Source organism: Psammomys obesus, unplaced genomic scaffold (assembly GCF_907164565.1).
Source record: "Psammomys obesus unplaced genomic scaffold, mPsaObe1.curated_primary_1811, whole genome shotgun sequence".
Taxonomy (NCBI): Eukaryota; Metazoa; Chordata; class Mammalia; order Rodentia; family Muridae; genus Psammomys; species Psammomys obesus.
In genome coordinates this window covers 4254596-4280200 of record NW_026586550.1, presented here as the reverse complement: position 1 = coordinate 4280200, position 25605 = coordinate 4254596, and the positions used below count along the sequence as shown (strand labels likewise).

Below are 25605 nucleotides of genomic sequence, written 5' to 3'. Positions count from 1 at the left end.
TCCGCACAGCTTCTCAGCTGCATCTCTCTTGCTTCTGTGAGCAGCTAGACTATTTTTCAGATTTGTTCAGTGTTCTAACCCTGCAAGCACAGGAAATATTAACTACATCCCCACAAATCTCCAGGCCAAGCAAATCAGCTTCCAAGGTTTAGCTCAAGTAATTCTCCCCCAAACAAGAAGGCCGTAGTAGAAAGGGGAGTCAGACTCCTCAGATAGAGTGAGATTTCAGACCATGGGGAAAACAGACTGTCATTCTGGGAGAAGCTGGCTCAGGGTGTGGGAAATGTCTGGAGTGAGGAGAGAGTCTATGATCTTGGTCACAGAGAGAAGGTCACGCATATTGTAAGATGTCCCTGGATCCCCATGCTTAGCTTAACCTGATCCTGTAAATCCCCAGTCAAACTGTCCTCTGTGCCCTGGAGACTCAACTGACCTTCCAAGAAGCTGGTTTAGACTAGCTGCTCATTCTCTTCAGCTCCAGATCAGAAGCAGTCTGGATGGCTAGGTCTAATTGCCATGGTCTCCGCAAACATAGTTCCAAGGGCCACTTGCCCAATGAGCCCTTACTCGTCACAGAGTCTCTGGACATGCAGGTGACATTAGAGCTGCCTATAATAGAGGAAACAAAGGGGTAGGCCAGCATTGCCCCTCTTCCACGGTGTCCCATGAGTGCTTGGCGCTAGTGCTCAGTCAGCATGAGTAGGAACAGGAGAGAACAGTGTGGGTTATTCATCTTGCCTGTTTGATTTTGACTTCAGGGTTTAAGGATCCAAAAGGTGACGCAACTCCCCATGGGGACCCTTTCATCTGGAAACCCAGAGCTTCAGGCCTTGTGGATACTCATGCTTTTGGTGCAGGTTCAGGCCTCTATATTCTGAGCCCCAGGTGCTTGCAGATCTACTTACTTCTGGAAGATGTTAAGACTTATGGCTGGCTGGATACAGGAACCAAGGCTCTAACCAACCACCACGGAAAGCGCTGGCCCCTTTGGGAGCTGCAGAGGCTCCCACTGATCTGTCCTCAGTCAGGTCTAACTCAGCTAGCTCTGGGGCCTCAGGGCTATCACAAACTTCAGCTACCTCTGATCCCAGTGATAGGAGTGTTTTAAGTTAGTAGGAGGGGTAACTTTACAAAAGATTCAAGAGGAGTTCCCTGTCCCTACTAGACCCACTGGAATCCTACTAGAGGGCTCAGCCCTGCCTTTCCCGAGGAGCATGTCTCTGGGAGGGGCACAAGGGGTGTGTGTGTTTGTGTCAAGTAGATTCCAGTGTAAGGTTGATCTCAGCCATGATGCCATGTAGCCTTATTAATCTAAACAAACCCCACTCCTAGAGTTATAGAAAAGAGGTACTATGGGAAGAATCTGGGTGAGAATCTTCTGGATTCTGTTAAGAGAGGGAAATCTGAAACCCAGAGAGGACAAGGGGCTTCCTCCTGGGCTCACAGCTCACGAGATGCAAATTCAGAATTTGAATCGGGTTTCATCAGCACACCCTGTACTGACAAGCCGGGCAAAACTCAATCCTGGAGCTACCTTATTCTCAACTTTGTGTTGTCCCTGGGACCACCTGTGATTGGCCTGCAGGTGGAGTGTGAAGGAGAGATTGTTTATTTTTCCTAAATCCCTAAGTAACCTGGGATGGAGAGAGGGAACAAGTCCAATGGTAAAGCTTAGTTTGTTGGCAAAAGGAGATTAGTGAAAAAGGTGTCAGAGAAGAGCAGAGAAAGCGTGGGAACATGAAAACAAGCCCTGTGTGGGCATGACTCCAGCCACAGTAGGCAGATGGTGTCACTTCCAGATCCACTATTTGGGGACAGGCCTGGGGACACTGCTATAGCTCCTGGGGACAGTGGGAGGAGCAGAGGGCTGGTTGCAGGCAGCCACTGAGGAAGCCACTGTGGGGATGCATGGCCTACTTTAGACCAAGGCTCCAGGAAAATGTCAAGTGCTGCTAATAATAGAGCCTGCCACCTCCTCTCAGGCTGGCGGTCACGAGCATGAGTGGGCTGCAAAGGGCACAGCCCACTGCAGTGCTGGTCGAAGAGGGAGGGAGGCCATGAAGCAGGCCAGAGCCCTGGAAATAAACACAGTGCCCCAACTAACTCTGCTGTACTTGTGTGTTTGGGACACTTGCTTATTCAAATAGTAGAACCCTCTAGCAGAGTCTCTCAGCACTTAGGACAAGGGAGTGCTCAGAGGCAGGAATAACTCCATGTCGCTGCCTTCCCTGACTTAGAAGAAGAAGCTGGGGGTCATGCATCCCCAAGGTGATGGAGAAGTCATCCACTAGAGGTGATGGAGGTATGCCTGCCTTGATTGAGACACTTAACCTCCTGGTCTTCAGGAGCCTGCGACCTCCCCTGATTCCTCCATTCTGTCCTGTGCAGCCCTGAACTTTGTACAAATGAACTGCTGCTGATTACAGAGAGCTATATAAATGCTAAGTGGAACAGAGGAGGGCGGTCAGGGGGATGGGAGCCAGTGGCCCAAGCTGCCCAGCTTAGGGACACACAGACAGTGCCTACTATGCCCTATATGCCCTGTATAGATGCAGGTCACCTAGAGAGGGCAGATCTCCAGAACACAGCGACTTCCCTAGAGGCTCCGGGCTGGTGGGGGCAGTTGGGGTTAATGATGTCTACAGCATTTCCCAGTTGCAACCTCAAAAAAGAGGAGAGAGAAAGAAAAAACATTGCCCAGCATATTTGATCCTCATAGCCTTTTGTTTTCCAAATTTCTTCAGAAGGAAAATGCACACAGACATGTGCAGGCACCAGAACACATAAGCATTCTCATACACATACAGTTCCATATGTACCAAGTGTCTGGCACATAAACACTCAGTTCGTGGCTGCTATTATTAGTCTCCATAAACAAACACAGGCATCACAAACAGTTTCACAGAGCATCCCCAGGTGTATACACTCAGATCAAAACACACTCGTTGAGGCTTATAGCAGGTGACAGACGCTGTGCTCAGAGCTTTGTATGTATTATATTCAGGCCACATGATAATCATCAAAGGTGTGTGCTGTTTCTTAATTCTAGCTTTCCAAATGAGGGACCCAAAACTGGAGTCATTTGCTCATATTCATGTTCATGTTCTCTCTCTCTTTCTCTGTGTGTGTGTTTGTGAGTATGAGAGAGAAACATATGCATATATGCATACACACACATGTACATACATATACATACCACAGACAGTCACATACATGTATAGTAAGAATTTCTTGCCCTTTTTCCCGGGCCATTTCAGGACCATACTGAGAGGGGACTGAACACTTCACTGACATCTGGCTAACTCCACTCCACTCAACAGCTGCTCTTCCCATATTACGTTATGGCCAGAGCAGTCTTGAGGGACAGAACCCGGGCTTCAAGCTTGACTTGGTCACCCCAGCAACCTTCCAAAGTCCAAGTCTGTGGATGTCTAGCGCTGCTAGGTGTTCAGTTGCTTGGGTGGACCGGGTGGCTCTACCTAGAGGCCTTCATTGGGGAGTCTAATACCTTAATCATCTCACCCCACTGTGGTCTAGAGGCCTGCAAGGAAGCAGAAGGGGCTGGGATGGGGAGGAAGTGACTGGGAGAACATTCAGTGAGTGTCCCACTGCTTTGTCTCACAAAAGTAGGTTACCCTCTTCTACATACTCCCTCCTCTGGGCAGCCCCTGACTCCCTACTTCTGGAAGATTGATTAATTTTTGGTCAACCACAGAAAAACTCTTTCAAAATGTCCTCTACCTCCCAACAGTGTAATTAGCCACTTCTAAGGTAGGGCCCTACTAGGATTTGAACCTCTCTCCTCATTCTAATAAGGAGTCCTTAATCTTTTTCCAGTGGCTAAAGTGACATAACTTGGGATGATCCAGAGTTTTATGTCAAAACTTTTCCTAGGGAGATACAACACGCATGTCTCCTCACCCCAAATAGGGAACTCATGACAGACCAATGTATGGTTACCAACTTGGTCAACCAATAAGTTTTATTGGGATAAAGGTAAAAGCTTAGTCATAGGAGCAGCAATGACTTAAAGATAGCTGCATCACCAAATCCCACTCCAGCATGGGTGACAGCTCCAAAAGCTGGGAACCTGGAGCCCACTGCACAACCTATTGTCAGTTCAACAGGTTAGAAAGTCTTTTCCAGATGCATGAGTTTGGTCTAAGTCTGTTCCAGGCAGCTCTGTTGGTATGTCACTTTTTCACGAAGCTGGCTTGGCTCAGGGTCTTTGCAGCTTGGCTTCTGAGAGTCTTCTTTGCAGCTTTGGTGCTTACTCTGGGAGAGAGGGACCCAATGAATCTAGTCAGTTTTAGGGACTTCCTGAAGCTATTTTGAGTTGATTGCCTCCCAGCTCCATCCCTGGGGAGTTGATTAAGTTGTCTTCCCTTACCTACAATATTACTTTTCATAGTTACTCATGGGCAGCCACAATCAGAAACTATTAAATAGAAAATTCCAGGAATAGGTTTTTCATGGGAGCCTTCCCCTTGTTTTCCTACATAGCAGAACCATTTGTATCTTTGTATCTTATTCCAGTGTATCCATCAAATATATGCTACCTGCCTGTTGGGTACTTAGTAGAAAACTTGATTATGATGTTGTTGTTGTTTTTTAGCTTTTTGAGACAGGGTCTCATTATGTAGCCTTGGCTGGCCTAAAACCTACTGTGTAGACCAGGATGGCCTGGTACTCAAAGAGATCCTCATATGTCTGGCTGGATTATAGGCTTAGGCTACCGGCTGGACTCTTGGTTATCATACAAAGTTACCAGCTTGTTAGAGAAGTAAGTGGGGGATGCACATAATTGTCCTGCTTTTTAAGTCGTTGCTAATTTAATACTGTACCTGAATTATACCTGCATCATTGGTATGTGTGGACAAAGTAAAAAGAGCAAAGTCAGATGCTACTGGGGGCTCTTCAGAATATTTCTCAGATTTGGCAGGCATGGCTGTACTAAACCAAAACCTCCTCTGTCATTTCTTCAGGTCAAGGAGCCGTGGCTTTCTTCTCTCAGCAGGTGTCAGTCACAGATCTGCTAAGTGTGAACAGTGTGCTGGGATCCTCTCCCTAGCCATCTATTTTGCTGGGGAAAATGCCAAGTGTTTCTGGCTGGGCTGGGTTTATGCTGCCAGGAAGAAGGAAATTAAAACTTTTGAATGCTAGGATAGAGCCTGGAGAAGCCTGACTACACATGATGCTCACTATTGTGTAGAACACCCCACCATTCTCACAATGTGGCTCATTCTGTAACTCGGGGACTTGGGGTAATTTTCTGCACTTTAGAAGTTTCTATAACAAGCCAACAAATCTCTTCCTGCCCAGCGATAGTGGCTTGGACTCCAGCCCCAGAGATTCTTGCCAGGCCAGCATGTTCACTATCTGTGGCTAATTCTCCCTCCTGCTCACTGGAAGTGTTCTAGCTAGTTTGGAGAGGGGACAGTGTCCAGCATCCCCCCTGATATCTACCCACACCTCCACAACAGTCCAGGCCCTCCACACCTTGGCTCTGGGCCAGAAAGAGCCCATTGAATTTACAAATCTGACTTCTAACTAAACCCACTGGGTGAGTCAGTCCTCAGCCCATCCTACCCGCTGTGGCAGGGAAGTCTGCTGGTATGATAAGTTAGTAGTGGCTGCCCATGGCAAGCTGAGTTCCCTCTGCTCACTGCTCTTCTCCTAACTGACCAGTAACTGCAGTCATAAGCAGAGGAAGACACACATGGAACCTTCTTACTGCACCCAGGGTCCCCAAGGCAGCATCCTCTTCCCACTGTTCATCACCATCTCTTACTCAGGACCAGTCTTTGTTCAGAACAGTAAGTCCTGAGTAGAGCATGCAGAGGATCTAAATGATAGGTCCGATGCAGGGGTATCAACTGTCATTCCAGGGTGAGAGGGTAATGCATGGTGGGGAGCTGAGGATGTGAGTGCATTTCAGATCTTACTCCGACACCTAGGCTTGTCCTGGTGGCAGCAGGGGCAGGGTGCAAGCACAGGGTTTCCCATGCTTCCCTAAAGCTTCCATGGGATCCACCTGTCTCTTATCCTCAACCATTTATCCCCTTTTGAGCATCACCCCTTCATTTGTATTTATTGCTACCCACTCCCTCTTCCAGGCCTTTGGAAAACAGATGACCTACACTGAACATTTTCTGGAATTGAGAGTTAGTTCCCTGTAGAGGTGCAGCCTGGCAGAGCCTGTTGACCAGTGTTTCCTGGGCAGGCAGGACAGAACAGGGCTCTATCCTGGGATCAACTCCTGCCTATGACGTGCTTCTTAAGATCCTTGGCTGCTATGAGCAGTTTATCCAGTCTGTTTCTTTTTCCCCCTTCTGAGAATTCCATACATGTATACAATGAAATATGGTCACCACCACCAGTTTTCCCCTGCAACTCTCCCTGGCATACAAACACACACACACAGACTTTTCTCAAATTTATTTCCTCCTCCTCCTCTTCTCAATAACCTACTAAGCTCTTTTAGTGCTTTCCATAGACTCATGAGTATAGGACTACCTGCTGGACTGTGGGCAACTTAGCAGCAGCCAAACCAAAACCAAAACCAAAACCTGCCCTGCCACCAGCCTTTAACTGCCAATCACTCCTCGGTTGAGGAGGCCATGTGAGTTCCTCACATCCATGCTACAGCTGGACTGACCTGACCTTGTGCAGGTAACCACAGATGCTATGAGTCCATGAGTGTGGTGGCCATTTCTCGACCGGCAGGCAGCACTCCTCCTCCTCCTGAGGCTTTCACATTCTTTCTGTCTTGTCTTATGTTCCCTGGCCTTGGTGGGATCCCCCTGAACACAGGAGTTGATAACCATGTCCCATTGGGTCCAAAGCATGCACAATTACTTATTTTTGGCACATGTCTCTACATTGACTGCCGTAGTATATTTCTCGAACTGGTCCCCACACATGTACTGTTGCTCTGATGTGTTGCTATGCAGCTATACTGTTGCACAGGCAGCTTGTTGCACAGCTACACTGCCATAGAGGTATTCTATAGAGGCCCAGCCCTACTCTCTAAATTATCACCTGGCTCCTCTAGCCCTCCAGCTCACCATACAAGTGTATGTATATTTATGAATATATACATAGACACAATCTTGGCTAGTCCTTAACCCTGTGTGCTCTTGAAGGCCCCAGGCTAAGTGCTCAGGTCTCCATAGAGATCTCCGTAACTGTTTTTTCCCCTCTTTCCTTGCCCCCTCATTCTGGCTGCAGTATTCCTATGAAGGAATGGAGATCAACAACCTGCCGGTGGAGTTGACAGTCGTGTGGAATGGACACTTCAACATTGACAACCCAGCCCAGAATAAAGGTGTGAAGAGGGCTGATAGAGAAGGCAGGGAGGGGTGGGAATGGGGCAAGGGAAGGAAGGAGAGAGCAGAGCAGCACTGCATTTTGGGGAAGATGTCATCTCTGTCATCTTATCCCTAACTCCCAGCAGCTGTCAATCTCCCTTGGGCCTTGAGCATTTTCTTCGCAGACCTAGCTCTTCTCCACCCCCTGTCATTTTTTGACCCTGGGCTCTGCACTTCTGCACTGTCATGGCAGAGTAGCTGAAGTTTGCTGTGCAGGATGGCTGAGACCAAATGAAGAGACAGTTTCCCTGTGGCACTTTCAGACACTTTTTACCCCAAAGTGCCCCTTGTCCTTGTCTTCCAGTTTACCTCTACAAGTGTGGGGCCATGCGTGAGAGCTGTGGCCTGTGCCTCAAGGCTGACCCCGATTTTGAGTGTGGCTGGTGTCAGAGCCCAAGCCAGTGCACCCTGCGCCAGCACTGCCCTGCTCATGAGAGCCGGTGGCTGGAACTGTCGGGAGCCAACAGCAAGTGCACCAACCCTCGGATCACAGAGGTAAGCCACCACCCCACCTGGAGACACTCTAGGCTGCTGAACTACTCTATATCTTGCCAGAGACCTGGGCTCTCGAGACAATTCCTGCCTATGGTGTTGATTATCAGGTAGAGTTGAATGGTGGGGCATAGCCTCATTTTCCTTCACAGCTTCTTCTAGAAGCTTAGATTTGGTTCCGAGAACTTTCCCTGGCCCAGGAGGGTTGGGGACAGAAAGGGGCTCCACTATCCTATTAGAACCTTATTCTTCCCTCCCTCTGTGCCCAGACATCTCAGTGTCAAGGCTGTGAAACTTCACCAACTTCGCCTTACTAGAAGTTGGTCAATAGTTATGGTTGCATTGTGTCCAGGGAGCAAAGCCAGTTCTGGAGAGTAGCAGGAGACTTCAGACTTGCCTCAATAAGATCTAGACATAGAATTAGAAATATATCTGGATTCAGTTCAGAAGTCTAAATGTGGAGAATAGGGAAGAACTGGGCAGAGCAAAGTACATAGGTAGTGGGGACAGAGCAGGGTCATGTAGAGTTCTTTCAGCATGCCTCACCTATGCAGTGAGTCTAAACTTCTGCTGTCCCACGAGTGAGTTTCAAGGATTGGCTTGAAGGCCATGGTACTTCCTTGGCCTCTGTAGCACTCTTGGGAAGTTCATCAGCCTCCCAACCTCCTTCTTGTTCATCACCATTCTGGTTAAAATCATTACCAATGGTATCTAAACAAGGAAGCTGCTGCTCCTGTCCCGATTCCATACTTCTGACAGTAAATACACCTAAGGTATTCTTCCGCCAAGCTGAAGATCCTTGCTCACTTCTTAAATAGGAAGAGAAATGCATGTCTCTTTTTAAATATGTCTCTATTTAAATATTTTAAATAAGGATCACATCTTATTTAATCTTCCCATCACCTCAGGAACACACAGTAGGTACTCAATATCTCTCAGCCATGGAGGATGATGATTATGATTTGGTGGGAAAGAGGACAAAGAGAAGGAAGTAAACAGCTGTATCTGTATCTGCCAATCAGGAGGACACACCCAGCTTTGCTCAGTTTTGCAATGTACTCCTCCCATATTGAGCAATGATGTCCATGGTTCTAGACTATGCATGTGTGTTGTGCTTTGGCTTCTGCATATTCCCTTTATATCCCTGGTTGGTCAGCACAGAAGCCTTGTTATATTGGGGTCCTGGGGATTTGTAACTAAATGTCACAAATCATGTAGCTTAAACAATCAACTGTCCTGGAGGCAAAAGTCCAAGACCAAGGTGTTGGCAGGACTGGTTGCTTCTGAAGGGTGTGAAGGAAGTGGTTAGATGTCTACTGCCCCCTTTATGGTTTCCCCATGCATGTCCCAGTTGCTTTTGTTTGTTTGTTTTGTTTTTTGTTTTTAAAAACACCATGATCACACTGGGTTAAGACCTTTCCTAATAGCATCCTTTATGTTTAACGATCTCTGTAAAGACTTATCTCTACCTAATCTGAGGTGCTGGAATATTATGGTTTGAATACGAAATGTCTCCCACAGGCTCATGGGAGACACTTGGTCTCCAGGTGGTAGTTATGCTTTTGGAGATGGTAGAACTTTAGGAGGTGGAACCAAGCTGGGGGACATGGGTTCCTGGAGGGTAAGCATTGACAGTTAGAGCCCAACTGTATTCCCTGCTTTATAGGTAATGCCATGCAACAAGCAGCTGCCACATGCTCCTGCCACCAGGGACCAAGCCCTCTGCAAGGCTTTCCCCACTACCATAGATCTAATCCCCACAACATGAGCCAAAATAAATCCTTTTCCTTTGTTGCTTCTCTCAGGTACTTGGTCATAGCAACAGGAAAAGTAACTAAGTAATAAGATTAGTTAAAACTGCCACCTATGAATCAGAGGAGGGGAGCATAGTTATGCTTTTACCTATTGGAGGAGAGGGACAGAGTTAAGACTTTCATTTATGAAAATTGGAGGGGAGGGGCAGAGTTAGGAATTTTATCTATGAATTGGAGGGGAGGGAATAGTTAGGACTTTTACCTATGAATTAGAGGGAAGGGGTGTAGTTAGGACTTCCACCTATAAACGGGGGAGGTCGTATTTCAACCCTTCACACCTGTGAAAGCCAGCGCTGTTATCTTTCTTTTTTTATTCTTTATTAATTACACTTTATTCACTTTGTATCCCCCTGTGGGATACAAAGTTCCCTCCCTCCTCCCATCCTAATCCCTCCCCTCCTCCATCCTCTGCATGCATGCCCCTCCCCAAGTCCACTGATAGGGGAGGTCTTCTTTTCTTTCTTTCTGATTCTAGTCAATTAGGTCTCATTGTAAAGCTTTGGCTTTACAATAACCAGAGTATAAAGAAAATAGCATTGCCTTCCAAATCTCCACAGATCTGGACTCATGTTCTTCTTTACTGCAGTGACAAGACATAAACTCCTCTCACAAACTGTGCCACTGGGATGGGTCTGAGCAGAAACAGTGTTGGCTTTTATGAATGAATCCTCTATGGCACCTCAGATGGCCTTCAAAATGCATCCCTCACCTGAGACTCTTCATCTTCAACATGATGATGATATCAAATCTGGGACTTAATCCAAACCCCCACTTCACTCTATTGTCTGTGGTGATTTCCAGGCTGGAGGACTGGGTAGGGGCTGGTAAATGCCCTTCAACCCACTTTCCCACATCCCTATCTCTTCTTTCCAGTGCATTAGAAATCCTGAGCATCCTCTGTGAGCTACTACCCCCATGCTGTTAACAGCTAAGCCATCCCTGGGGCTGTGGCACATGGTGACTTAGTGCATTGAAACCTGTCAGCTGGCTTTGCTTTCCTCTTGGCCTGAATCCAAGAAAATCACAGGACTGAAGTGACAAATCTCCCTATGGTGGAGGCTGCCTCTAACCTGGCAGCAGCCTTCTGAGGAACCATGGACTGGTCCAAAGATAAAACCCCTCTTACAGGATGACAAGCTAGGGCTGTAACTTCATGCAGGCACCCCTACCAGGTGCTAGAGATGCACTGAGGACTTACCACCTGGACAAACATGGGGGGGTCAGACATGAGCATTCCCTCCCTGCTTCCCACACATCTGCCCACTGCACTTGAGCAGCAGTGGGCCCATTTTTCCAATGAAGCTGTCTTCACTCTCATGGGACCATGCCTGTGTAAACTCACACCGCATGGAGGCTCACAAGCACGTGTCCACATGGGATATGTAAGAGGAAGGAACTTGCTAGTCTTTGGTAAGTGAACAGGCACCCCCCCCCCTGCCCAGAAAAGCTGCCACCAGGGACAGCTCAGTCTAGTGTCTTTGGTTCCTCCAATATTACCAGCCATTCAAAACATTGTCCCATATGTAATCCTTACAGAATGGAATAGTAGGACATTCTGGGAAGAACTAGAGACTCCTGCCATTCAGAATCTTGCTAGGACCTCACCACGGGTGTAGATGATCTGAGAACTAGGAACAGGAGAGGGCTTTACTTTGGGAAACAACTGGATGATATTCACTGTCCACAGCCCCTACCTCAAAGCAGGCCAAGGCCTGGTTGCCGAGTCCCTAAATTCTAAGTATGAGCTTTAATACCCTTGGTGGCATCTCTAGAAGGAAGGACAGTCACTTTGACCAGTGTACCTGGGTAAAGTCTAAATTAAAACCACTTCCCTGAGCAGTCAGGCCAATGAGGACGGTGAATGGAATGCCATACGTTCTGAAGAAAGGTTAGCAGGTTGACTTGGCTGCAACAGTTTGCTGCCACTGACAGGTAGGAAGAACTGGAGACATCTTACAGTTAGAGGCTAATTCTCAAGAGAAGAGGGGGGGGTGGAAGGATGGGGAACTTGACCCAAATAGTGATTGACACAAAAGAAGTGTGAGAAAGCACCTCGGAATTTCAGTGATAAAAACAACATATGGAGACTAGAAAATTGACCTTAAAGCTGGGTGAGGTGGTCCTAGAGGTAGGTGCTTCTTGGGTGGGTAGGACGGTTGTATTTCACACCAGACGTCTCTCCTGATTTTCTCTGAGTATGTAGTAACACTTCAGTCATAGTCTCTTCTTCTATGATGTGGGAAGATAGATGAAGAGCTTTGAATATGGCTCCTAGGGCCACAGAGGAACACAGCTTCTTTACCCAAGTAGCCACACTCCTTCTGGACCTGCTTAGGTAACTGTGCTCAAAGGCAATAAAGAGCCACACCTACTTTGGCCTCTTCAGCAAGTAGGTGGTGATGCTTCTTGGGGCCTAAAGGATCATGACTCTTTCTCCCTGTAGATCATCCCAGTGACGGGCCCTCGGGAAGGGGGCACCAAGGTCACCATCCGAGGGGAGAACCTGGGCCTGGAATTCCGGGACATCGCTTCACATGTCAAGGTGGCTGGTGTGGAATGCAGCCCCTTAGTGGACGGCTACATCCCTGCAGAACAGTAAGTGAGAGAGAGATGGAGGAACCGACAGGGAAGGGAAAGATGACAGCACAGCTTTGAGATGCCTGTACCCACAATTCTTGGGACCAGAAGTATTTTGTATAGGGGATTTTTTTTTTCAGACTTTAGAATGTTTGTATGCACATAATAAGATATCCTGGGATGGACCCCAAATCTAACACAAAATTTGTTTGTGTCTCGTGTACACATTACACACATAGCTCGAAGGTGATTTTAAACAGTAACTCCCATAAAATAAAGTTTCCTGGTATAAAAGTTTCCACTGACGGTGCCATATCAAGGCTCAAGTGTTTGAGGTTTGGGATTTTCAGATTAAGAACTGACTGATTTTGCAAACGCAGAGCCATGTGGTGGGAGAGTAGATTGCAGCTAACATTCTAGAATGTCTATAGAATCACCCTCAGCCCTTTGCCTTCCTTACTACTGAGATGAAGTACTGTGAGGGGGAGGGAGAGGTGTAGACAAGGATGGGAAATAACTGGGGGTATGGAGAGGTGAGAAAGAGCAAAATTAAAGTCTGCCGTGAAGTGTGAATTCAATTCCCTCTATTGTTTCTAACTCCCCATGAGCTTCCCCACAGGTAAATAAGCTCCAGGCTATCCTCTGTGGAGGCTGAAAATGAAATCCCATACTTAATCTCAGGCCTATGTGTTCTTGGGTGAATTTTTCTCCTTGCAAGCCTCTGCAAAAGGTCGTTCAACAGATGACCTTGACCCCTAACCCTTACTAGTGGAGGAGATCTAGTAGCCATACATTGTCTGGTAAAAAAGTAAACACTACTTTCCGTCCCAATAAACACAATTATGAAATGTTTAACAGCACAGTGGAGTCTGTATTCCATCCTCTCTCACCTAGACTGTAATCTCTTCAGCTGTCCTGTGAGCATTAGATGGGGCTGTGGGAAGTGCCCTGCCCTTCTGCTTGCTGGACTGAATGATTTGGAACCACATAGGTGCTACATGTGCCATTCCTCCTGACTTCCATCAGGGAATCCCCACAGCATTGGTAGCAAGTGGAATGTTGAAGGTTCCACACTGACTTGCAATCATTCCCCTCAGCCACTATCACTTAGTGATCCAAGCATCTATCTGTGGTCCCTGCAATTTTATGAAAGCAAAGCAAAGCCAACTGCTGCTGATACTGCATGAACCGGGGAAGCTTCACACCCTCAACCATGGCTCAGGCGTCAACAGTGTTATTAGAAAGCCAGATGATTAAAGTGCTACAATATCAGTTAGATCCATGGAGTGAGATAGAATGCTCAGGGCAACAATCCTGACAAGTAAGAATTTAGTATGTGAGGAAGCTGACAGTTCAAATCAACAAGGTAAGACAAGATCCTTCAGTAAATGGTGCTGGTTAAGACGAGGAACAGAATAATATCAGATCTTTATTTCACATTATACAGCCAAATAAATTTCAGGCAGATTAGAGAGTTAGGGGTACAAAAATGAAACCGAAAGATTAGAAAAAAAGATGCAGATGCAAATTCATTTGATTTTGTGAAGGGGAAGATGTTTCAATCAGGAGCTGGAAAATAAAACATAAAGAAAAGATTAGAGGTTTTGAGTACATAAAATTTGAAAACGTATACATCAGAAATCTGTAAGGAAAATAAAAGTGCCCGAAAAGCTGGGGATATGGTTATATCCATCACAATTAATAGGTACCTTCTTGTTAATAGATGAAGAGGCTTTACAAATGAAAGGCAGTTATCACAAAATGAGCAAAGAGCATGAATATATAATTCATGAATATATAATACACAAAGAACCAAAAACTTATATGAGAAATGAAATGCAAACGAAAGAAACAGAGAGCCCTTTTTTAAAGGTTAATGCTCCAGAGGCCAGCTGGGTAGAGTGCCCACCTGGTTCGCAGGAAGCCCTAACTCCAATCCCACCACATAAGGCAGGTGCAATCATGGGATGAGATGGGCAAAGACAAAAAGATCAGTAGTTCAAGGTCTTCTCTAACTGCTTAGTGAGTTAGAGGAAAGCCTGGAATATACGGGATGCTATCCCAATAAAAACAAAACAAAACAAAAAATAGAAATAAAAGGAAACACCAGAATCAATTTTATTGCTTGCTTGTGGTTGGAGAAAAACTGGGATAAACTTTCAGGAAGGCATTTGTACACATGGATTTAAAGTCTTAGTAGGAAGCTCCATATGGCCTCAGATGCCTGTAACACTAGCACTGGGAGAGAGAGACAGACAAATCCTGGGAGCTCACCCAGATGGAAGAGTAAGCTTCTAGTTCAGTGACAGTCAGCTTCTAGTTCAAGTCAGTAAGGGGAAAGTAATGGAGTGGAGCCCCCTGACCGCCCTGCTCTGGCCATGTGTACACAGGCCTGTCCATCCACATCTCACATGCATGCATCACACACATAAGCCATGTACACACAGTCACACAGTGTGCTCTCTCCCTCCATCCCTCCCTCTCCTAAAAGTACCAAGAAGAAAGCCAGAAACAAGTTTCAGCTGGCACTTTTAAGTCCAAGTCTATAATTCTAGCTACTTGGGAGGCTGAGGCAGGAAAGTCTCACGCTCAAGTCTTTCCTCAGCTAGTTTAAACTCCTCAGGTGAGTTTAAGGCCATCCTAGGCAGCTCAGTGAGACTGTCTCAAAATCAAGAAAGAAAAAGGAAAAGGAAAGTGGATCTGGATATCTGCCTCAGTGCTAGAACCCTTGACCCCGAGATCCAATCCCCAGTATTGAAAAGACTCTGTTCCCCACAGTCTTTAGTTTAGCTCAGCGGTTCTCAGCCTTCCTGTGACCCTTTGATACAGTTCCTCAGTTGTTACCGCCAACCGTAAAATTATTTTTGTTGCTACTTCGTAACTGTAATTCTGCTACTGTTATGAACTGTAATATAAATGTCTGTGTTTTCTGATGGCCTAAGGCAACCCCTGGGAGAGTGTCATTGGAACCCAAGGAGGTCACGACCCACAGGTTGAGAACCACTGCTGGTCTAGCTGATATGTTCCACATTCTTTTGTCTATGTTTCTAGAACATTCCCTCAACAACCAGACTGTGCAAACATTCATATTTAAGAATGCTTTTCTCAGCTTTATTTATAATAGAAAAATTCTGAAGCAATGATAAGAATAGGTAATTCATCAGTTCGAAAGGTTTTGTGCAGATGTTCCACAACCTTACGTCTCTTTTGGACCAGGACCCTGTGCCTGTTAGGCAACTGTTCTACCACTGAGCTGCATTCTCAGCCCTTAGCGCTGTGTCTTGATAAACCCTTCATAAACTGAAAACAGCAGGAGATGAAAATGTGTCATGTGTTCATAACCAGCTACCAATGTTGTTTTTTCCTGTAGTTCCTGGCCCACAGGGACCTGAGTCTTTTTGTCACTGGCCAGCATCACAGAGAGTATCATAGAATGTGTGGCTAGCTAAAAAAAAAAAAAAAAAAAAAAAAAAAAAAAAAAAAAAAAAAAAAAAAGATCGAAATCGAAATTCAAAGTACAAAATTCTAGACCAAACTCAAAGTACAAGATTGTAGATTACCATCTGCAGACTTATATATCACTCTCATACTATTGTAAAGCTGGAATCTTGTCAGCTAAGGCATTGCAGTTCGTCTGCTGTCCTAGTAAATCACAGACAGGCACATATGTGTCAAGGTATCATGTGCACACACAGGTGATGGAGCAGAATACAGCTTCTAATCATTTTGAGGAAGAAAAGCTAAAGTCCTTCTTTCTTTTCCTCACAGCAAACATTTGTTTATTATGCTATCTATATAGAAACACACACACACACACACACACACACACACACACACACACACACTGTAAAACCTTTCCTCAGCCGTTCTTTTTAAGGAACAGAAGACTTAGAAACCACACAGTTGAGGGTGTGGCTCAGTGACAGCGACAGCATGCTTGTGTGACTTGTGCAAGCCCTGGGGTTTGATCCCTTGCACCTCAAAAAAACAAAACAAAACAAAACAAAACAAAAATCCCCCCCCCAAAAAAACAGCACTAAAACCAACCAACCGCCCAAACCAACAACCCCACAGGACTCAAAACTAGAAACAAAAAGGTAAAAGATGAACCTGTTTAGCCACATACATGTTTTTGAATGCTGGTATAGCAGACGATACTGAAACCAAGTTAAAAGATAGATAACAAATTGACAATCAAGAAGAAAATTAATGCAGCATTTACAACAATTAAAAGTTACTATGCCTAGTTAAGAAGGTGTCACAAAAGAACAATTGGTCAACATAATAGAGAGGGCTTTGGTAGAAAAGTCAAAGGAAGGCAATGTAAAAACAGTCACATGAGCATGATAATCACTGGACTTACAATGATATCTTTTCTGTAGGATATTGGAAAAACTTTCAAAGGATTGTGACTGTCTAGTCTTAGCTAAAACAGTGGACCACTGATACACTTGCAAATTAATATAGCTTTGGGGGCATAGCTGGATCCTGTCAACGTTAAGGGAACAAACCATTTAATGCAGTGCATTCCCTCCCGAGAAGTCTGTGCTATTAAACACATGATACTTAGGTATGTGGATATTGGCTCATTTGGCTGTTTTTTTTAAGAAGGAGAAAGTTCAGAATCTTTTCATGTCCATAATATAACAATTGTTACATAAATGGTAGTTTTAAACATGTACATAATATTTCAAAGCTGTTAGGAAGAATACAGTAGAGCTATGTATGTCAAGGCTAGATGGAAGCACCTTAGAATGTTATTGAGTTCAACCTGGTATTTAGAATAGTGCATATGCTATGCTTTAAAAATGCTTATTTATACAAATATATAAATATGTATATAATCATGTGTGCATTCATGTACCACATTCATGTATGTGTACATGCATATAATATGTGCACATGTAGATGTGTGTGTGTGTGCTTGTATGTAAATGGTACCTTCTCAGTGCCCATGGGTGACTGGTTCTAAGACCTTCTACAGATACTCAAATCCATGATGCTTAGGTGGCTTCTATAAAAAAGCAGTCTTTGCAGACAACCTCTGAGTACCCTCTTGCATATTTTCAGTTCTCTCTCCATTACTGATACCTAATTCATCAAAAAGTGTTAGGCGAATAGTTGTTCTGTTGTTTTATTTAGGGACTCATGAGAAAAATAAGTCTGGGCACTGGAAAGATTGCTCAGTAGCTAGGCTACCTACTGCTCTTATAGAGGACCCAACTTGGTTCCCAGCACCTACACAATAGCTTATAGCCACCTGCAACTTCAGTCCCAGGAGATCTCACCTTTTCTCACCTCCATGGGAGCCAGTCATATATGTGCATATACACATTCAGACATATCCTCAGGAATATAAAATAAAAATAAGTGTCTTTTTTTAAAGGAGCCTACATATATTCAATACAGGTAAAATCTGTTTTGCAATATTTTTGATCTATGGTTGACTAAATCCATAGATTTAACCCCATGCTGTAAGGGTTTATATTAAACATATATTTAAGCAGGTTGCCTAACCTCCCTTTTCTGCTCCTCAGTTTCTTCATCTGTAAGGTAGAGAACACATACATACACACATCTGCAAAAGTAACTATACCAAACCCTCCTCCATATACATACATGGAAGTGTCTCCTCTCCTGACCTGAAAGCTGGGACAGCAGACACACATCATGGAGGCAGCCCAAATCCTAGAAAAGACTTGAGATCCTTTGGTCAGATCTGAGTTCTGGCTCTGCTGTGGGCCTGCGTTGAAAGTCCTGTGGCTCATGAGCTGTCTCCTTTCCTCCCATAGGATCGTGTGTGAGATGGGAGAGGCCAAACCCAGCCAGCACGCAGGCTTTGTGGAGATCTGTGTGGCTGTGTGTCGGCCTGAGTTCATGGCTCGATCCTCTCAGCTGTATTACTTCATGGTGAGTCCTGGATGTCAAAGGCTTGGCTAGGTGGACACACAGCAAGCTTTGTGGCCATCATTGCAGAGCAGACCTTCCCCCCATCATCCATGTTTATAGAAGTCCATGTGAACAGAGTAGGAGTATAGCCTCGATGTTTCAAAGACCTAGATTCCACTTTTGTGCCTCCTTGTATGGGTCCAGGAAAGCCTTGGCCCTTGGGGCCCAGTGTCTCCTGTGTACCAAGCAGCAGGATGACTCCTGGGAATTATGCCTAGACTCAGCCATGTTCTAATTGGGAAATTCAGACAAGCTTACTAACTTTTCTGTGCCTCAGATTCTTCATTTGTAAAGTGGAAAGAATACGTGTACCTATTTCACAGTATGAGGAAAATCCCCCATAGTCCCCATCTGGTGTGATGCCATTTTCTGTGGTAACCACCCTCACTGCTGTACCCTGGCTCCGAACCACCATGTCCACTTACACTCATCATATCATAAGCAATGTGTCATCTTTTCCTGCCCTCCTCCTATCCTCTCATCATCTGTCTTGTACCTACTCCCACCTGCAGGCCCCTTCCATTTCCCCTATTCACACCCCAGCCCCCACTTCCCATCCCTTCACTCACCAGTGCCCTTCCCATAATCTCACCCAGGCCTCAACCTGACCACCAAAAGTTACTCAAGTTCTCTCTTGAACCGTCCAGACCTGCTCAGCTGCCTGACTCACAGCTGTGGGGAAAGGGGTAAAAATCTCCTGTCCTTGGTCCTTCCACTTCCCATTGTAGATCTTCTAAAGAGCCCACGTGGCTGACATTAGAAAGTCCCCTTTCTTTACCCCCCTTTTCCCTTCCTCCCGCCTGGTTCTTCTTCCCTCCCTTCTTCTGAGAACATTTTATCAGCTTGCCCGGTTTTTTTCACTCCGGAAACCCAGGCATGCCTGCCAGATTGTGCCCACCATAGAGCAAGCTATGCTTGAATCCAGGGTATTTAGAAAGAGAAAGTTTCATGGATGAAGCAATGGAAAGGCAGCGTGTATCCAAGTTGCACGCTGATTTCCATGTGGCTTTTTCCTGGCAGGTGCTTTTCCTAGCATAAATCTGACCCATGGACTCACCCCAAAGGATAGGAATGAGGAGGGTGTTCTTAAGAGAAGTAAAAGAGGCATGAGAGGGAGGACAGTAGGAGCAGAGAGGCCATGAGGAACAATGAATGTAACTGCTACAAGGCAAGCACCTTGATCCATTGGGTCCCTTCCTTTTTCGGTGACCTATGTCACTTTCCTAGCTGAAGGGTCTTTCTAAGGATATGGCTTAGTGCCACACATCTTCTAAGATAAGTATTCAGGAAGGAAGAATGATGGACCCCAGCCCCTTTGTGTACCCTATTTTTACTTAGGGTAGAGAGGCTAGGTGTTTCCCAGAGGGATGAAAAGCAGGGATCCTTGTGAGTCTCATGTGGTCAAAGGAAAAGACAGACTCACCTTCTAGTCATGCTTCTGAGCAGAAATGGAGCCCTCATTGCCTTCCCCTAAGCTAGGTGGCTTGTGGGAGACAGCACTTCTTCAGCCCCACCCTGAAAACCCACTCCGGAGGGTCCTGGGGTAGCTTTCCCCAGAAGGTTTCTCTGGGGACTTCTAGAGCTCTGTGGTGTACCAAGAGACCTTTCCTGGTGCCAAGGCTAGGGGATGAGAAGTTCAACAATCATGCACAGAAATTTTCAAGTTCTTCTGTTCTGGTACCAAGAATCGGAGAGATGTGATAGCTACAGAAGCATGGACAGTTTGTTAGAAAACGATATGCTTCCAAGGGCAGAAGTAGTCTGGGGCCGGAAGAAAGTTTATAAGCTTAGCTCAGAGCCCACTGTATGGCTTTCATGTCTCATTTCTCAGGCTTTGGGGGTCATTTGGGCTTTCTCACATCTGCTCTGTTACCTTTAATTCTCCACCCTGTGTTATGTATCTCAGGGGCTCAAATCTCCACAGATGAGGGGCAGGGTGTTGGTATTATAATGCCCTACAGATCACCTACAGACACTGGTGCCTTCATGCTTGTTACTGGTGGCCCCACAGCCCAGGTTTGGTGGTATTTCCAGCCTTCCTCTTTGCTGATGGCTTTTCTTCCCTACTAATTTTGCAGTCTTTTATATAGGGCTCTTCCAGGTTTTACTCTCTGCCCCACCATCCTGCTTCAGAGACAAACTTCAGTTTCCCTCAGTGTCTCTCTACCACGCTCTGATTTGTGAGTTAGTCAGCTGAATGTCAAAGCTACAAAAGGACCAGAAGCTGCACTCCTGGCCCATCACCAGCTCTGTCCCAGGAGGTCTCCATGCTGGGAATGCTCCTTCTCCCTTTCCCTTCTAGTCTGTTCGTTCATGGAGCCAAGTGAAAAGCTGGCAAATAATTCAGACTTTGATTTCCCGTGCAAACCCACCGTGAAATATTTATGAGGCATGACTTGAATAATTAATAGTTTCTCACAAGTCTAAAACATGTTTCCATAACACCCTCTCCCACCCAGAGCAGACCCTTTCAAGCCAGTGCATCAACACCACTGCAATGAGGCCATTAGCAATCGCCAACCCTTCCCAAGGTTTGATGCTAGACCTTCCCCAAAGCCCAGGGGCACAGAACACCAGCAGACAGACTCCATGCACCCTCTCTGGGGAGTCTGTGGGACAAAGCCACCCTTTGGAAACAGCAGATTACTATAGTTTACTGAACAAGAAAACTACAGGTCCCGGAGATAACTTTGTTAGGAGCCAGTTCCTAATTGTGTGACCAGAGAAGTTGAGTATCTTGCCCAGAGTCATACAGCATGATACTAAAGGGCCTTATCCTTGGATTTCAAACCTAGCTGAGGTCAGCTAGTGTCTCGAAGGTTTATGCTACCGGTCTGGGATCTGGGTGGCTGGCAGTTGGGTGAGTTTGCTGGCTTCCAAAGGAGGCCTTCTGCAGGAGAATAACCATAACCCTATGAACCCATTTGTTTCAGTTTCAGTACAGAGTTCTTTCAGGGGACTGTGGCAGGGGAAGGGAAAGGGAGGTCTTCATTTAAATGCAGATACAGGCTTCTCACCTGGGACCAGGGAAAGTTTTTCCATTAAAATGCTAATGAAAGAACAAACTGCATCTCCAAATCCCTTGTTGTCTAGGGCTTTGCTCCCAGCCCCCACCCCAGTCAGGGAGAGGGGCTTGACAGGCCTTGAAAGCTTTCTTGGGCACAGTCCTCCTACATTCCATGCTTTGGCCACAGGAGGGTTCTCTGGAGAGACCTTGGGGCATGGCAGGTCCCCTTCTCAAGCACCAGGAGGCTGTTTATTGGAGAAATGGCTGGAGATTAGAGCTCTGGGGTTGAGTCTCAGCTATATGACCTTAGAGAACTTGGTGAACCTCTCTGAACCTCATCTGTGAAATAGATAATGATAGCCATTTTTTTTTAAATCATTGACTGGGTAGTTTATAGATATACCAATATCTACATCACTATAGATAAAAACCTACCACTAAAAACAACAACAACAAATCAGTACACAGCAGCTATCATAGCTACTGTTACTCATGTAGAGATGTAAGCTCTCAACACAGAGAATACAGAGAGGCTTGCAGAGGCCACAGGAGTGAATTCTAGATGGCAGCTTCTCAGTAGGTCATGGGGCACTGTCTAAAGTCTGTCCCAGACTCTTCCAGCTATCCCAGCATGCCTCAGTCCTCTTCTCTCTGCAGACCCTGACTCTCGCAGATCTGAAGCCTAGCCGTGGACCCATGTCTGGAGGTACACAGGTTACCATCACAGGCACTAACTTGAATGCAGGCAGCAATGTGGTGGTGATGTTTGGGAGCCAGCCCTGCCTCTTCCACAGGTAATTCTTGGGCCCAGGGGAAGGGACCAGACAGTTAAAGAACCTGGGAGGGAAATTCAGGGTAAATAGGAACTGCCCCTTCCCCAAGCTGACTTTTGTGGGCCCCTCTGTAAGCTGGCACTCTTCCTCCCTTTGGTGGAGGACAATAAATAGATGGGATTCCTGCCTTCATTAGGAGGTGGAGGCAGTGTCCTGCTGCTGTCCATCCACAGTTCAGTATGTACCCTTTTCAGAGAGTGGGGGAACCACTGAGCATCCAGCTTGGGACTGGGAGCTGATGCCCCTTCAGGACCAGAGCTGGTCCTGCTAGAGGCTACATAGGACTACCCCATCTGCTCTGAGCAGGTGATCCCAGAGAGCTAAGGCTGAACCAACAAAGGCAAGAGGCTTTTTGCCCAGCTGGGCTATGCAGACCAAGGAATACATTTTGCCTAAGCAGAAGTCTGAAGTAGGGGCCACAGAAGCCCATCTAAGGAATGCTGTGAGAGACATAACCAATCTGAGCCAAAGTCCCCAGAGAAAGGTGTTCCTATAAGAAGTATGGCAGATTCAAAATCAGACCATCTTGGGCCTTGAATTACTGCTATCCAAGAAGCCATTATTTGGATTCTTTTGAGAATGGGAAGGATGAATGTATGTAGTCAAAGCATCTACAGAAGGGCTGAGACTCATAAGAGGGCAGAGGCAGTCTCGATCCCAGTGCTGCAGATTAAGGAGCTGTATGCCAGGACGCAGGACTCACAGTCACAAGAAGGAGGTAGCAAGGGACCATTTCCTGCCAAACTCACTTCACAGGATTCTTATTGCGGGCCAGTAACGAGAATTGGAGGAAGGAGCCTCAATGGACTTATTTAGCTAGATCCTTGTAAAAACTGGGGCAGGGCTACGGATAAGGGCAGCCCAAAGAGCAGGCCTCTTTGAACGGCAGGCTCAGAGGATCCTTTCAAAAGGTCCTTGTTCCTGGTTTGTGAGCTATCTGTGGCAGTGCCCACCCCTGGTGCACCAAGAGAAAGGTTGGCCCAGGACCACTGCTAGCCTTGGTACCTAGGAGCCTGTACTCTACCCTCCCTTTCAGGCGCTCTCCATCCTACATTATCTGTAACACTACATCCTCAGATGAAGTGTTGGACATGAAGGTGACCGTGCAGGTGGACAGGGCCAGGATCCGCCAGGACCTGGTCTTTCAGTATGTGGAGGACCCCACCATCGTGCGTATTGAGCCAGAATGGAGCATTGTCAGGTAGGAGGACCATTCCCCCCAACCTTCTCCCTGCCTCTAGGCCTCAGTGTATCTTTCTCGGCTCTCAAAATGGCTTGGTGACCTGATTCGATAACCCTGGTGACTTGGGAGATAGGTGTCTCTCCAGCCCTGTCCTCCCTGGCCCTGTTGCCTGCTTGCCTTTGTTTCTCTCATATAACAGACTCAGCCAGGTAGAGCCTGGTCCTTATTCCTCCTGGCTTCCGTGGTACCCAACACAAATTTACTAAGCCGAATGACACAGAAGATGGAGGAGGGCATGTGATGTCGCCATAGGAAGAACCCAGACAAGGAATCCCTCACTTCAGTAGTTCACCTGTGGCAAGACATGGACCTTTCTTTCTTTAGGGGAACTTTGCTGGGGTCTGAGAGATGACAGGATCTCGAGGGTGTAGGATTGTAACATCAGAGATAGAGCTGCACACACCTGACTGTGGCCCCTTTTCCGAGCCTGGAGGCCAATCAGGATGAGCAGGCTCCACAGAGGCTGTCCTCTCTGAGAGCCTCTTAGGGAGCTGCTGTTCTGGGGTGCATGGAGAACACAGTGAAGACTTAAGGTGGGAAGGAACAGACTCAGTCCATGCAGTCATCCTGTAACAGCATCTTACTTCCCACCTGCCCCTGCTCTGTGCTCCCCACAAGCAGTTCTACCCAAGAGAGGGCCCAGGACTGGAGAAGTTAGTGGAGACTGAATGAAGAAGTGCTCTGCACTGGCTGAGGCAGGGGCAAGCCTCGTCTAGAAGGTTAAACTTAAACCAGGAACCCAAGGACCATATCTGGCTGGTCGCTTAAATTTTTATAAATAAAATTTTATTGGCACCCAGTTCTTCTCACTGGTTGTATTGTCTACATTTGTTTTCTCATGACTGCACAGAGTTGAGTAATTGTGACAGGGACCATATGGCTCATGGAGCCTGCAATATTTGCTGCCTGGCCCTTCACAGAAATAGTTGGCCACCCTCTGCTGGAAGACCAGAGAGAACCAGCCTGACTGCTGGGATGAGAAAGGCCGTTGACTGTCCTTAACTAAGGCCTGAAGGGGCAACAGTCTGTCAGAGCCATGCCAGGCCTTGGCCTCAGAGCTTGGTGATTCAGGAAGGTCACACAGCCCTTTGTGTCTCACCCAAGAAGTTGGGCAGTGATACTCTGGGGGTATTCATGGCCTTTTAAAATTCGTTTCCCTTCACATTGTCACAGAAATAAAGGTGTCATCTTCCTGGAACTCAGCAGTGTCCCAAGTCACACTCATGCCATGAGGATGTTTGGACATACATTCTGGACTGCCAGCATTTTTGCTTAGGTTAAAGAAATCTAAATAGAAGGTGGCTGTGCACAGTGTGGATTTGAGCTTCCTATGAGTACCTGGGTTGTTTGGGGACAATGACAGGGTTATTTACACCTGAATGCAGAATTACTAGTTGGAAAGGATGAGTCTAGGAGGCTAGATACCAGAAATGTATCTTTGGAAAGAATCCTGCACGCACACTTGGAAGTCTATGAGTCAGATGAGTGCATGTGAGCATATGAGTGGATGCAAGACAGAGTCACTGAGAAAGAGAAGAAATCGGAAGTTTAAAGATGGGAAAGTAGATACACGTGAGTACAGGTGACAGAATCCTAGCTACTAAGCTTAGAAGTTGTTTACCTACAAAGCCCTGCTTTAGACAGCAGGGTGTTTGTCAGTGACACTGTGGTGACTAGCAAACAGATCATTGCTCACTCTAGTCCAAGGAGGACATAGCCAAGCACAGGGCTAACTACCCTCCCCACCAGCTTCTCAGCCATCTTGGGTACAGAGCATAGCATCTGTTGAAAGGCCACACAGAGTTAAATCACCTGAGCCCTTTTCATCTGTGTCCTATGCTCAGGAGACTCCAGTCTGAGAAATGTCACAACCATACTTAGAAGAGGTATTTGGACCTTGTCCATGGCTTTCACAGGTCTCGGCTAGACAGAAGGCACTAAGGAGACCATCTGTGGCATGGTTGCCATGGAAACTAGATTGTGCTTGGACACTGGAGGTCCTTCTAGGGGATCGTTAGAACAAGACCAAGGGTGGTAAGGGCTAGTGGAGGAGACTCCAGGGCTGAAACAGCCAGCTCAAGTCTGGGAGCCTCAGAGAGCTACGGGGCTATGCTGTCCCTGGCTTCCCGTGAGATGTACGTGTTACAAACAACTCAGCAAGGGGCAATGTGGACATCTGGTCACCACTGTCCATTCTCTGGGCTTCTGAGATCCTTTCCTTGTTATTCCAGTCAACTTGTCATCCTTGTCTCCCAGAACACAAATGTGCTTTCCTCATCCTGACTGTTGTGGCTCATCCTGACTGTTGTGGCTCATCCTG

The 25605-nt window shown here is 46.4% G+C and overlaps 1 protein-coding gene across 1 annotated transcript in view; it reads left to right on the top strand.

Moving 5' to 3' along the window:
* Positions 1-25605, top strand: part of Plxna4 (plexin A4) — a 446010-nt gene that overhangs the window by 372364 nt on the left and 48041 nt on the right. The window contains exons 11-16 of the mRNA XM_055602031.1: positions 7231-7327; positions 7675-7865; positions 12120-12271; positions 18046-18163; positions 21867-22003; positions 23079-23243. Of these exons, the coding sequence (XP_055458006.1) occupies positions 7231-7327; positions 7675-7865; positions 12120-12271; positions 18046-18163; positions 21867-22003; positions 23079-23243 (860 nt within the window). The remainder of the gene's footprint in view (positions 1-7230; positions 7328-7674; positions 7866-12119; positions 12272-18045; positions 18164-21866; positions 22004-23078; positions 23244-25605) is intronic.